This window comes from Setaria viridis, chromosome 4, assembly GCF_005286985.2.
Source record: "Setaria viridis chromosome 4, Setaria_viridis_v4.0, whole genome shotgun sequence".
In the NCBI taxonomy this organism is placed as follows: Eukaryota; Viridiplantae; Streptophyta; class Magnoliopsida; order Poales; family Poaceae; genus Setaria; species Setaria viridis.
The window spans coordinates 8,247,894-8,262,980 of NC_048266.2; the positions used below are offsets into that span (position 1 = coordinate 8,247,894).

The window sequence follows — 15,087 nt, forward strand, 5'->3', positions numbered from 1 at the left end:
ATTAAGCCTAATTAATCATTAGACTCCATCTGTCCAATTGGTTTTGTAATTAACATATGTTTAATACTTCTAATTAGCATCAAAGATCCGATGTGATAGGTACTAAATTTTAGCTAGGTGTACAGTGAGCAGAAGAAAGCAGCCTCGCCGGCCATCGTCAGAGTTCCTCTTAATCATCGTCACCGATCAGGCCTGTGATTTTCGTAGAAGAAACAAAGCAGATTTACCCCTCAGGTCTTGGCTCTACATCTCCTTGTGCGGGTGCGGTCTACAGCTTGGCTTTCTCCGTGCGCGAGATGTTTTCAGATGCCACGCGTAAAAAATCCAGGCGGTGTCGCACTGCTGGCTGCGCATAGAATTTTTTTTTCAGACTCCGAGCTGGCCGGCCGAAACACGATCTAAAAGATAGGCCTGGCCCAAGTAGGACTGAGAAGCCCACACTACCAAAGTATAGTTGCTATGGGCTGGACTAAATTTGCTAGTCTGGAGCTAGAATTTTATTTATTTTTATATATATTTTTTTCAATTTTGCAGAAATATATAGTCGGACGAAAAATTGCAAAACTAGACTATTGTCGCCGGCCCAGGCGGCGGAAGGGCCTTACCGCCGGCCCAGGCGGTGGTTGGACCGGCGGAAGGGCCATACCGACCGGCGACAAGGTACACCCCTCCGCACCACACTTTCCAAAAATTATAACTAATTCATATCAGCTCGGATGGAGATAAACTTTATATGAAACTTCTATATCTCGACAAGATCTACAACTTTGTAGTTAAAACTTTTTTCATTTCATATCATATTGATGCTTACATAATCGACACAAGTTTCAGATCTAAAATTCAATTTTTAGATCTGAAATTGAGCAACACACTTTCAAAAATATAATAACTAATTCATATGAGCTCAAATAGAAATAAGATTTATATAAAAAAAATTGTAGCCCTCGACGAGATTTACAACTTTATAGTTCAAACTGTTTTTATTTGTAATTGCTGAAATAATCGACGCAAGTTTCAGATCTAAAATTTGAATTTTAGATCTGAAACTTGTGTCGATTATTTGAGCACCAATATAACATTAAATGAAAAAAAGTTTAACTATAAAGTTTTTGTAGATCTCATCAAGATCTATAAGTTTCATATAAAGTTTATCTCCATCCAAGTTGATATGAATTAGTTATAATTTTTTAAAAATGTGGTGCGGAGGGGTGTACCCCTGTTGCCGGCCCCGGGGCCGGCGACCGGCGGTAAGGTCCTTCCGCCAGCTGAGCCGGCGACAATAGCCTAGTTTTGCAATTTTTTCATCCAGCTATATATTTCTACAAAATCGAAAAAAATATATAAAAATAAAAAAAAGTTCTCTGGAGCTAATTAATCGACAAAATCACCTAAAAATCCACGCAACAATTAAAAACACAAAAAACAGTTAATTTACTTTGGTAAGAATTCAAGCGGAGCCCCCATGTGTGCACGGTAAGAATGAAATTCAGGAGCGTGCGAAATTCCTGCAGAGCACACGTAGAACGGAGCAACGCAGGAAATGCAACGGCGGAGGCGGACTGAGAATCTAGGCTTGTATCCTGCTAAAGATCTAGTAACGAGTAATAACGATATTACACCATCGAAAACCCAACATAAACGAGCAACACTAGCATCTACTTCCATTTACAGTAGTCCACAATTGCTCTACAACTCATCGTAGTTTAGTAGCAGTGGATGCAACAAGGTACAGTCCTCGAGTCAGGAACATGGGAAGGTCGTCTCCAGGCTGTGACCCAACAAGACTGCATGAGGTTTGTGGTAGCAGCTTGTCAAGGAAAATCACGCAACTGAAAATCCGTAAGACAAACACAAGTACTGGGAAATCACCTTCGCATTCTGATTGCACTAACCAGCTGATTAAACTCGAAGTAGTTTAGTGCCGGTAGTTTTTGTCGTAGAAAGGATTTTCACCCCAGGATTCTCTTTCAGCCTCAGCATCCTCCAAGATCGACCGCCTTGTGGTCCTTGATTTAGAAGACTTTGTAGACTGCAACAAGAGTTATCAAGCGATGGTGGTGGTTAAATCAAGGGAAAAGGCACACATAATTGCTACTACCATAAATATGCCCAATGCATATGGAGAAGTTACATTGCCATTTGCAAGCAATGGTATACAGTAATAGAGGCACTCCCATAAAGAGACCTTGGATAATACTAATACAAGCATTCGCAGATGAACAGATCAACTTGACTGACTAAAATCCAATATAATATACTTCATATTCAAAAGAGCAACACACAGGTTTAACACTAATGACATCTTAAGCAGCAATGTAGAAACCTTGAATTAGATAAGAGGAATGATGCTATTCAAAAGAGCAACACACGGATTTAACACTGATGACATCTTAAGCAGCAATGTAGAAACCTTGAATTAGATAAGAGGAATGATGCTATTGAAGGAAATACTTGATTTGTTTATTTGCAATGATTTCAAGTTCAGAACAGGGGTGCCCGCAAAAAAAAAAGTTCAGAACAGGGGTACCTTGCTGATGAGCTTCTCAAATGCTTCTGGTCCATTTTGTTCAATATATCTCTCTGCAGCTGACAGTACATCATCAGGTTTACTTGGCTTATCATTTCTTGGGACATACCATATGTTTACTATTTGGCGGTTCACAAACATTGGCCGAACAAAATGGTCGTAAACATAAGCAGCACCGCTGAACCAAGGTAAGACCAACCAGCAGTTGAAGAACAGCTTTGCATATGACCAAAAGGGAAGCCTGCAAATTGACATCTAAAGTAAGCATATATAGTTCTCAATTCACCAACTTGATGCACCAAACACAGCTACATCCATATATCAACAACAATGTTTGCATATAATCAGAAAGGTCATCACATGAACACATCGGATCAGGACTGGAAGTGTTACTTACCACTCAATAATTGGTGCAAAGGTTAGCTCAAACAAAGTGATAAATGAGTACAGCACCCAGTAAGTGAGCCATTGCTGATCATCTATAGGATTTTTCGTCTCTATTGCTCTAACAGAAGCATATCTGCAAACGTGCCAAAACAGAAAGTTATTAGAAATATAACATCATAATATCAAGAGGAATAAACTGAGGCATAGAATTTAATTCAGGATAGAGGTGATACTTACAGAGGATAAGCAAGTGATATTATTGGTCTGAAAAGAAAATAAAAGGGGAAAAGAAAACTCAGTATCAATATGAAGAAAACACTCTCAGTACCAAAGGAATTGAAACTTAGAATTTACAGCGATAGCATTTGGCAATCTAATCCAGTCATAATGCTAATTGGTGCCACATTTACTTCCTAGAGTAAGCTCTATATCTCAGATAACAATATGTGACAATGTGGCAGTGCCATTTATTAAAACAAATACAGTAATCTTCATTCAATAGAAGTCAGCTCCATCCACCAGAGTCCATAAAATGAAAAGGCGGACTATTATGACATGATTGTACTATTTCACACGACAGCAGGCTTTTAATGCATAGGCTTTTGCAGATTAATTTGAATTCAAATTATATAGGCGATGCTAATAAATCACTTATTTCAGCAGCATTCTGCCTGCAGGTATGTCTACTTTCAGATTGGGTCTACAAATGCTCCCCCAGAAACATACAAACAAGACAAAACACATCGCAAGTAAAAAATCACTAAACTTTGAGATCAGGATATTGAAGACCCAGCATGGAAATCTAGAAATATATTGGGGTTAGTTGAGTTTTAAACTAAACTTGGAAGGATTTGAATCACAATCCCTCTCAAACAGTTCCAAGGTCTCCTGATTGCTGGACGTATCCTCCACGAAAGAAAAAAAGAACCTTTCGCTGCGAACTCTCATCCATCCAAGATTTCGCAGTAAACCTCAGTGCTCACCCCTACCAATCAATCGACCGAGGCACTGAAATCGTATCACCAAGATCAAAATTTCCCAAGCATCGCACAGTTTCATCGCAACACCAGCAAGATACCAGGAACCCGAAACCGTTCACCCACCGCGACCTAACAACCTGCAAAGTAACCATCTGAAGATGCCTTACACTTTCCCCACGCCGCTGGGCACAGTAACTACCGGGATCAACCACGCTCGCTCGCGCACAATCTACGTCGAACCCATCCAAGAATCGCCGCTCAACAACGACGCAGCTCCCAAGAATCAACGGATCGCCGGAGGGGGAGAGAAAAGGGGAGGAGAAAACCCTACCCGGCGAGCACGTCGAAATTCTTGGCCAGCACCTTGAGGAAAGATCCAGACCCCATCTCGCCGCCTCCTCCTCTTCCAATAGCACGAACTCTCTCTCTCCCCCTGCCCTGGTGCCGCCGCAGCTAAAACCTGGAAGCGCGTGCACAAAATGGCTCGGATTCTCGCGAGCCGGCCGTTGGGGGCGGCCGCCTGGTTCGAGAAGGCAGGCAGGCAGAGGCAGGCTCGCTTTCTCTCTCCTCCTTTCTCTTCTTTTCCTCCCTCCCTGCCCTCCACTCCTCCTAACGTTACTCTCTGTGGCCGGCGGCGGGCCCTACCGTCAATGCGGAAGAATGTGCGGCCACCGACCGCCCGCGCTCGCCGCTCGTTCGTACTGTATCATTTTCCGTCGCATTTATTTACGGCGGCGATGGGGTGGGGTATCGGAGAAGATTCTGGTGTTCTAGAACCCAAGGCCCACACACGGGACCGAGCACGACCCAAACATTTGGGCCTAACATAAACTTTGTGGCCCGCGTTGTTCGTGAGGTGGGCTTGATTGCATTCCGGACAAGGAAGGCTTGCCGACATTTCTATTTTCTCGGACGCAGACGAGAGATATCGTCATCGTCAATCCCCAGGCCAGGTCCAACCGAAAACAACGCCGGCTTGGAGCTTGGCTGCCAAGTGCCAACACGTTGCTCCAAGCTCCGTCCATCTGGGAGGCTGCAGGTCTGCAGCCGTCACGCTGCATAGTTGCATCAGAGCGTGCCCAGCATCGCGGACTACGCATGGCTCCCCCGCATCCTGGTGCATTGTTTCCGCACCCCACGAACGCATCCCCAAGATTCCGGGACGCCTAGTGCTAGCCAGGCGTCAACGATGGCGACCACAAAGGCACCAAACAGATGGTCGTGGTCTCGTGGACTCACAGATGGTCGTGGTCTCGTGGACTCCTGCTCCTCCTGTGGACTGGTCGTGCAGGTGCAGCTAGCTTTAACTCCAATGGCGACCGACGATTTGCCCGAATAGGCTCGCTCGTGGTTACCAGGCTAGGCAATGTGACCATTCCGAGACCCAAATGGCGCCAAACGCCCGCCGCGCGCGTGGTCCGCGTGACGGTTTTTAATGCGAGTGAACAGTGTGGCTCGGCCCGTGGTGCCGTAGTATGCTGCAGGCCGCAGCCCATTCACGTACGTACGTGCGTACGTACGCCTGCCGCGCAGTCACGGCACTGTGCGCGGGCGCATGCAGGCGCAGGCGCAGGCGCGGTCAGGTCATCAGGGTCCGGACACGACGCGACACGACTGGACCCGGCTACGAATGCACGCAGCGGCAGGCGCGCGAGACAGAGCAGGCGTAGACCACCCGCTCGGCTCTCGACCGCGATCGCGGGGGAAGTGTCCAAACAACACGTGCTGCCGACGGGCCGGCCGGCGGCGCGCGGCCGCTAGCCGACGCCCCGCGCCACTGTTCGTTTCACCTCGCCGGCTCCCCCCGCCTGGCCCTGGTTGTGTCAGGACCAGGATATTTCTACCGCGAGACACGGTGAAACCCCCGTGCGCGCGCGCGGGGAGAGCCTCGCTAACGAAGAGCCGGCGGCGGGGCGTGTGGATGCACGCAGAGTCCCGTCCCTTTCCGCGACCGTGACGCGAGGGGGAAATGGGAATGGCCGGGCCAGCTAGGAGGGCGCGTGGGCAGGAGGCAGGCGTCGTCGGCGTCCCTCTGCGGGCGAAAGCGATAGGTCGATGGACAGGAACCTAAAACCATGGATGGCGAGGGGGCGCGTGACGGACGAGGGCCGGCCGGATTGGGCAGCTCGCATACGTGCGTGTACAGCGCGTACAGAAACACTACGCCGGCGAAGCTGAAAGGCTGGCCCGCGCGTTGGGGCCCACGTGCCAGTGAGCGCGAGTCGCGAGAGGTCGGTCAAGACTCAAGAGCTGGACCACCAGGCGCCAGCCGCCAGGAGGCAGGACCGCACAGGAGCCACGGCACGCGAGAGGAAATGAAAATCCGTTGCCTCGGGACTTGGTGGAGGGATTCCTTATTCCCGTCCACGTGACGTGGCGCTGCACGTCAAAAACCAATCACCGTCGTCGTCCTCCCGGCTCCCGCCTTCTCTGCAAGCAACGACTGCCATGCCCCTACAGAGAGGGTGTCTAAGGTGTCGGTGTTTAAATCCGACAACCTACTCAGGGGATACCTGATATAGTGTCTTAGTTAGTGGGGCTCGTTAAGATCAGCAACTTGAGGCTAAACGAGACACACGATTTAGACCGGTTCAGGATGGTAGATTTCGTAATACCCTATGTCCTGTGTATTGGTTAGATTGAATCGCTTTGGAGGAGGTCCCTGCCTCGCCTTATATTGTCGGGGGCAGGGTTACATGTCGGTTGGTTACGAGAATACTAGTCGGATACGACTATAGGAGTTCTACTCTTATTACAACGAGTACTTTTTCTAATCCTCAACTAGTTCCTGTCTTTCCATGTAGACTACGCCGTCCTGCGTCATAGTCTCCATGTCAGATGCGTCTCAGTATCCAGCCCCATATTTAGAACTGTCCAAACTTTCAGGTGGATCCATAGATGTATGTACCTCATCGCCTACCTCGACACTCTCCCGTACCAGGAGGGAGCTCCTCTGTCGTCCATCTACGAGGAAGGCGGCACCACGGAGGCCATCACTTGAAGCTCGGGAAGCCACTCTCCAGAGCGAGAACTCTTCGCCATCATTACTGAACAAGAGGATGAAGAAGAAGAGCAACGGGATAGAAACCCGCGACATGAGCGTCACCCGGATGACGTCTTGCAGGATGAACTCACCGCCAACATTATAGGAGAAGAGACTGAAGCTCAAAAAACTCGACGCGAGCAAGAAACGCCGCAAGAGACGTTGCCGCCTTGTAGCGGTCCTATCAATCCAGAATCTAGATAACGCCTTTGAAGAAGTTCAAACGCGTCACCATCGTACTCTCCTGGCTACCGTCGTGTCTATTGATCTCATCACCTGCGCGATGCCTCAGAGCAAGTACATAAGACAGTTGGCTTAACTGGCGGAACTTGATACGAACAACTCGATCAGCAGAATCCGATATAGTCAGTCCAACGCTCCCCATCCCAGCGAAGTCAACATGGCAGCAGTCATAGAGGCCCTCTGTACCATCATCGACGGACGGCGCCGCGAGCGCGAGAAAGAAGTCGAACACCCAGGAAATGATCTCCATGTCAGATGCGTTTCTGTGTCCAGCCCCATATTTAGAACTGTCCAAACCTTCTAGTGAGCCTATAGATATATGTACGCCATCGTGTGGAAACCAGCGGACATGCCGGGGGTGCCCAGGGAGTTGATAGAGCACTCACTCAACGTGAATCCAAAAGCTACACAAAAAAGGCAACACCTACGATGATTCACCCAAGGCAGAAGGGAAGCCATCAAGAAAAAGCTGGCCAAACTACTCGCGGTGGGCTTCATAAAAGAAGTCTATCATTCAGAGTGGCTCGCCAATCCCGTTCTGATGTGAAAGAAAAACAACAATGAGTGGAGGATGTATGTCGACTACACAGACCTCAACAAGCATTGTCCAAAGGATCCCTTCTGGCTCCCTAGGATCAATCAAGTCATCGACTCCACAGCTGGACATGCCCTCCTCTATTTCCTCAATTGCTACTCGGGGTATCACCAGATAGCTCTCAAGGAGGAAGATCAGATCAAGACCGTGTTCATCACCCCATATGGAGCTTTGTACTAGAGAACAATGTCTTTCGGGTTGATGAACGCAAGCGCTACTTATCAATGGGCAATCCAGGAGTGCTTCAAAAAGCAGCTACACTGCAACGTGGAGGCGTACGTGGACGACGTGGATGTAAAGACCAGAAATCCCACGACCTGATTGCAGATCTAGGAGAAACTTTCGCAAGTTTGTGAGAGTTCCGGTGGAAGCTCAACCCAACAAAGTGCGTCTTCGGCGTGCCCTTTGGGAAACTACTTGGGTTCATCATTAGTCACTAAGGCATTGAAGCTAACCCCGAGAATATCTCCTCCATCACCGACATGCATGCCCCATCAGACATCAAGGATGTCCAGAAGCTGACTGGATACATGGCGGCCCTCAACAGATTCATTTCAAAGGTTGGAGAACAGAGCTTACCCTTCTTCAAACTATTCAAGCGGCAAAACAAGTTTTAGTGAATCAAGGAGGCAGATCAAGCCCTACAACAATTGAAGGTCTTCCTATCAAAGCCACCGATCCTCACGGCACCAAACCCCAACGAAGACTTGCTGCTCTACATTGCCGCAACTACTCATGTTGTCAGCACGGCGATTGTGGTTGAAAGACCGGAACCAGGCCATGTATTCAAAGTATAGAGGCCTGTCTACTTTGTAAGCGAGGTGCTATCAGATTCCAAGACTAGATATCCACTGGGCTAGAAGTTGCTGTATGCGATACAGCTCACCTCGTGCCAGTTACGATATTACTTCCAGGAGCACAAGATCTCTATTGTCACCGACTTCCCCCTGGGAGAAATTTTGCACAATTGGGATGAAACAGAAAGAACATCTAAGTAGGCAGTAGAACTCGTAGCATTGTCACTATAATTCAAATCAAGAACTGCAATCAAGTCCCAGGCCCTAGTTGATTTCATGGCAGAGTGGTGGGAGAATCAACTACCAACATCAGCGGAGCGTCCAGAGCATTGAGTCATGTATTTCGATGGATCACTCAATCTCGAGTATGTCCTCGAAATCTTCTGGAAGTGTCCAACAATGAAGCTGAATATGAGGCGTTTCTGCACGGGCTCCGCCTGGTAGTCTCACTAGGAATAAAGTAATTGTTGGTCCACAACAGCTCACTGGTGGTGATCATTCAAGTCAAATACGAGTGGGATCACCATAAGGAAAATATGGATGCGTATTGCCTATAAGTACGCAAGCTAGAGAACAAATTCTCTGGTTTGGAGTTCCACCATGTAGTTCGCAACAACAACGTTGCCGCGGATGTCCTATCCAAGCTTGGATCTACTCGTCCTCAAGTTCCAGAAGGGGTTTTCATCCATGAGCTACACAAGCCATCCATAACGGAGCCGTCATCATCAACAACCACTGATCGAGGTCCTATCACACCAGATCAGGAGGTCATGATGATCCACGTAGACTGGAGAGTCCCCTTCATCGACTACATCAAAGAGCACAAGTTACCGTCAGACAAGATAGTGGCAGAGCAAGTCTTACGACGCAACAAGAATTATGTTCTAGTCGGAGAAAAGCTTTACAGAAGAGGCGCATCGTCAGGAGTACTCATGAAGTGCGTTTCACAGTAAGATGACAAGGACATACTGAAGGAGATCCACAAAGGCATTTGCGGCAACCACACATCCTCACGCACAATCGTGGGCAAAGCTTTCAGATCAGGGTTCTATTACCCTACAGCTCTCGCTAACGCTGAGGAATTAGTCCGCTGATGCCCAGGGTGCCAATTCTTCGCCAAGCAACATCATGTCCCTGCCTACAAGCTAATCACCGTACCACTCTCTTAGCACTTTGCATGCTGGGGGCTCGACATGATTGACCCACTGCCCATGGCGCTTGGAGGATTCAACCAAGTACTGGCAAGTGGATCAAGGTGGAGCCAGTAACCTGCCCAAAAGCAGACAGAGTACTCGACTTCCTCGATAAAATTGTCCACTACTACAGCTTTCCCAATCTCATTATCACAAAACTGGACTCCAACTTCAACAATCACGAGTTCTGGGAATACCGCGAAAATAGTGGGATCGATGTCCGGTATGTCTCTATCGCTCATCCGCAGACCAATGGCTAGGTTGAGCGCGCCAATGGGATGGTGCTACAAGCTCTCAAGAAAAGTCTGCACGATATCGGAAACACGAAAGGAGGCAAGTGGCTCAAAAAACTACCCAATGTCCTCTGGGGGCTCCGTACCCAGTCGTGCAAGCCTACAGGGCAATCGCCCTACTTCCTAGTCTATGGATCCGAAGTTGTCCTACCTGCCAATGTCATGTGGAAATCTCCAATAGTCAAGCAGTACGAGGAAGGTGCAGCAGAAGAAACAAGATGTCTAGACTTAGACAGCCTCGAAGAAGCTCGTTGTGCAGCACTCGTCTAGTCTGCAAGGTACATTGAAGGAATTTATCGCTCTCATGATCGAAACATCAAAGAACGTTCGTTCAATATAGGTGATATGGTCCTAAAGTGTATCCAAGACACAAAGGGGTTGCACAAGCTAAACTCACCATGGGAGGGACCGTTCGTCATCTCCAAGGTCACTGGACCTAGGTCGTATAGGCTCCAACATCTTTCTGGTGAAGACCTCGACAACTCGTGGAACATCAAGCATCTCTATCGATTTTATCCTTAATATAGATCGGCCATTGGCCCTAGTTGTAGATTTACAATTCAATAAAGCAGTCATATCCTTGTCATAATTCGACTACTTATTTCTGCTTTATCGCGGCTTGCAATAGCAAGTTCGCAGTACTCCTAATGAGCTATTCAGTTCCCTAGGCAAAATCACCCAATTGTGGCTTTGTAATAACAAGTCTGCAAAATTCTAATGAGCTTTGTAATAACACGCAAATACGGCTTGTAATAACAAGTCTATGAGTTATTCAACTCATTGGAAAAAAATCTTTCAATCGCGGCTTGCAAAGCAAGTCTGCAGTAAACTTCATGAGTTAGTTAACTCATTGGATACATCTGTCCCTCGGCGGCTTGCAAAAAAGAAGCCATCAATACCTTAGGAGTTGATTAACTACCTTAGAGACTATCCACCAGACAAATCTGTCTAGTCGTGGCTTGTAATAACAAGTCTGCAGTTCCAGGCTTTCCAGAGCATAACATCGATACAATTCAGTGAGGTTGTAAAGATAGGCTCTAGTCGTCAAAACTCTAAAGAGACCTCTATTAAAGAAGTCTACAGCCTAGCAGCTTGAGTACTCGTGCACCGCAACAAAGGAACACATAACAAGAGTACTTACAACTAGTGCTTGATGAGGCTTATCAAAGAAGTCTTGTGCGCAGATACTCACATCTACCGTATGAGCAAATATCAGGGGAGATTGTTAGATGCACTAAAATAACAAGTCAAAATCAACAAAGATTGCAACAAGACTTAGAAATATTTACATTACAAAGCATTCATATCATGTTTTCAATATAGAACTAATGTTTGCATTAATACAAAACTACTCAAGGACTAGATGATTGGCTACTTCTTCTGCAATGGGTCCATCTCGTGCATGTACTGCTTGAAGAGCTCGTTAGAGCAGTCCTCCACTATACCTTCCGCAACAGGAGCCAGATCAGCTTGAGGATAGGAAGACTTAACGAAGCCCAACAATTGCTTGGAGACAAACTTCACCATTTTCTGAATGTAGCTGGTGAATTTCCCTAGCACGTCCTTGAGTACTTCAAATAGCGGATGGGGCTCTACACCTTCAATTGGATGCTCCACTATGTTCGCTATTGGTTGGGCCACTTCAGATATCTCCTTTAGAGTGAGTTTGGCAGCTTCCAACTCAGTTTCGTGCTCTCAGATGGTCTTCATAGCATTGACCAGATCAATCTCACCATCCTCGCACATCTACGTCTCTTTCTCCACATCATGCTCCAACTTCTCTAGATCGTTACATTTTTGGTGTAGCTTTTGGATTCACGTTGAGTAAGTGCTCGATCAACTCCCTAGGCACCCCCGGCATGTCCGTTGGTTTCCACACGAAGATGTCTCGGTTGGCCCGGAGGAAGCTGACGAGCACACTTTCCTATTTAGGATCCAACCCTATACCAGTCAGGGCTATTTTGGAGGTTTCATTAGTCTCAAGGTCAATGGTTTTGATGTCTACTTCCCTTGCCGACTTGACCTTGGTTACCCCAACTTCTTTTCTGGAATATCAGGCTCTGATGGGGACAGCTTCTTGGATGAGGTGAAGACTTGCATCATCAAGTTTGGTACTTGGCTACTTGCTACTAGCTCCATGGCTTCCGTGTCGCAGTCATACGACCTCTTCAAGTCTCCACGCAGGAAGAGTACTCCCTTGGGTCCTGGCATCTTGAGTGCTAAGTATACGTAGTGCAGGATGGTCATGAATTTGGCCAATGCTAGTCTTCCAAGGATGGCGTGGTATGATATTTTGAAGTTCGCTACCTCAAATCGGATGTATTCTGTCCAGTAGTATTCTTTGGTCCCAAAGGTAAATAGCAAAACCACCTGCCCGAGGGGTACAGCCGTGTTGCCCGGGACGATCCTATAGAATGGAGAGTTCCTTGGGGTGAACATATCGCTGACGTCGAGGCCCATCTTCCTTAGTCTTTTGGCGAACAGGACGTTGAGACCGCTACCGTTGTCGATGAGTATTTTAGTAAGTCTGGAACCAGCGACAACCGGGTTCAGGAGGAGGGGATACTGTCCTGAGTCTGAGAAACTAGTCCATTGGTCCTTCCTGGAGAAAGTAATTGGCATCTCGGACCATTTGAGGAATGTTGGCGTCTCATGTTCAACGGACATTATCTCTCGAGGATTGAGCTTCTGGGACTGCTTAGTAGCAGTACCTAGGGTTCCACCGAAGATGACGTTGACAGTGTTGGATTAGTTCCGGAACTTGCCATTGTCACCATCATTTTCATCTTCCTTGGCCTTGTCCTTGTCTTTGGTGCCAGATGGCTCTGGCAGGTTCTTCATGACTCTTCGTAGACTGAAACAATCTATCGCAGAGTGCTTGTGGTATGGGTACCATGGGTACTGTTTCTTCAGGAGCTTGTTGAATGAGGGCCTGTCTTGATTCTTGCCACCAACTTTCTTGGATGACTGCGGAATTGCCCTGACAGTATTGTCTGGCTTGTGCTTGTGGTTGTGACTTCCCGAGTAGTTATTTCGGTTGTCATTGTTGGGGCGATCGTTGCAGTTCTTGTCGTTGCATTGGTCATTGTTCTGATTGTTGTTGTTCTAGCTCTTGTTGTGATTGGACTCAAACCTTTCAATCTCCCTATCTTCTTCATCTGCCCACATCTGTACCATGATCTTGAGAGATTTGACATCAGCGGGGCGTCTTTTGCCAAAGTCCTGGAACATCCGGCAGTCATGGAGGCTGTTCTGGAAGCAGTCAATAACATCGTGCTCCATGACATCCATGATTGTTGCCTTCTTGTCGAAGAAGCGGCATAACTAGCTCCGCAGGGTCTCGCCTTCTTGTTGTTTAACTAGAGACAAGTCGATCCCATTGCCAGGATGTTGCATTGCCCCTGCATAGTTGCTGTGAATGCTACCTTGAGATCCTTCCACAAGTCGATGGAGTTCTTATCCAATGATTTCGAGCTATGTGAGTGGCGCCGCCTCCATGTAGATGGGGAAGTAGATGACTTTGGTATTGTCGTTTCCCGCAACTGCTTGTACTAACAGTGAGTAGCACCGGAGCTATTGGACTGGATCCTGTTTGCCATCGTACTTGGTGATACCCGGGGGTTTGAACTTTTCGCGTAGAGTTGTCCTTGTTACACGACTTGAGAAGGCGGGGAACCCATTAGTATCATCTCCTTGGTGTTCGACTTTTTGCTTGCGCTCGCGGCACTGTCCGTCGATGATGGTACGATCATCGCGACTGGTGTTGATCTTGTTGTGGAGGTCTTCTACTGGGCGTTCAGGCTCTGGGTTAGCCCCTCGGCGGCCACGGCCTCCCGAGGGTCCTGCTCGACTACCTCAGCTCTAGCTTGGCTTGGTCTGGACGGAGGGCCTCTATGGTTCCTGCCATGTTGACTTCGTTGGGATGAGGAGCGTTGGATTGACTGTATTGGATTCTGCTGATCGAGTTGTTCGTACGCGAGTTCCGCCAGTTCAGCTAACTGTCTTGTGTACTTGCTCTGAGGCATCGCACGGGTGATGAGATCAATAGACGCGACGGTAGCTAGGGGAGTATGATGGTGACGCGTTTGAATTGCTTCAAAGGCGTTATCCAGGTTCTAGATTGGTAGGTCCGCTGCAAGGTGGCGGCAGTGCAATGCTCTTGCGACATTTCTTGCTCGTCGTCGAGTTCTTTGAACTTTGGTCTCTTCTCTGACAACGTTGGCGATGAGTTCATCCCGCGAGACGTCATTCGGGTGACGCTCATGTCGCGGGTTTCTATCCTATTGCTCTTCTTCTTCGTCCTCTTATCCAGTAATGACGGCGAAGAGTTCTCGCTCTGGAGAGTGGCTTCCCGAGCTTGAAGTGATGACCTCCGTGGTGCCGCCTTCCTCGTAGATGGGCGACAGAGGAGCTCTCTCCTGGTATGGGAGAGTGTCGAGATAGGCGATGAGGCGTGAATCGTCATCTTTGGCAAGAGCAGATGGCTTCATGTTGGGCCAGTAGACGAATCTATCTTGGGAAGTTGATGTGATTACCAGGCCCTGCTGCGGACCTTATAAAGGAGTCTCCTCATCCGGATCCGAGTAGTAGTTGAGGTCCTCGATCGTATCCACATTGGATTGTGATCTGGACAGGGTGGCCTGATAAATAGTGGCTGCGTTGCGGAGTCCAAATGGGAATCGACTCAGTTGGTAGTCTAACTCGCACAATAGCTTATGTGTCGACTTGTGAAAGTCAATCCAACGGCGCGGGAGAAGTTGAGTTGAACTCGGACGTGTCCCCCAACCTCTGACTAGGTCAGAAATTGAAAATTCATCGAAATTCTCGACGAGATCCTCCAGAGCTTGGCGTTGGAGCTTCATCATTTACTGCTTCTTCTCCGGGGTTGACGCAATGTGGTGGTGGAAATTTTCAGCGCCGTTTGCGATGCAAACCCAGGAACCAAAGACAAACGTCGCGCCTGGTTCAAATGCGACAATTGGCTTAATGAAGACTTGTGCTATCGAGTTCGCTAGTGGATTCTTGGTGA

At 47.8% G+C, this 15,087-nt stretch overlaps 1 protein-coding gene across 3 annotated transcripts; it reads right to left on the reverse strand.

The window, feature by feature from the left end:
• Positions 1-1,407: 1,407 nt before the first annotated feature.
• LOC117854112 (HVA22-like protein a) lies at positions 1,408-4,494 on the reverse strand. Of its 3 annotated transcripts, none has more exons than XM_034736405.2 (6): positions 4,226-4,494; positions 3,152-3,178; positions 2,925-3,047; positions 2,528-2,768; positions 1,893-2,029; positions 1,408-1,784 (listed from the first exon to the last, which is right to left on the reverse strand). In XM_034736405.2, exons 1-5 carry the CDS (start codon positions 4,279-4,281, stop codon positions 1,916-1,918), a joined length of 561 nt encoding a protein of 186 aa, XP_034592296.1. In that variant the 5' UTR covers positions 4,282-4,494; the 3' UTR covers positions 1,408-1,784; positions 1,893-1,915. The 3 variants fall into 3 exon arrangements, with proteins under 3 accessions (XP_034592296.1, XP_034592295.1, XP_034592294.1); XM_034736404.2 differs by having other exon boundaries at positions 1,408-1,768; positions 1,870-2,029; XM_034736403.2 differs by having other exon boundaries at positions 1,870-2,029; positions 4,226-4,492.
• Positions 4,495-15,087: the final 10,593 nt, after the last annotated feature.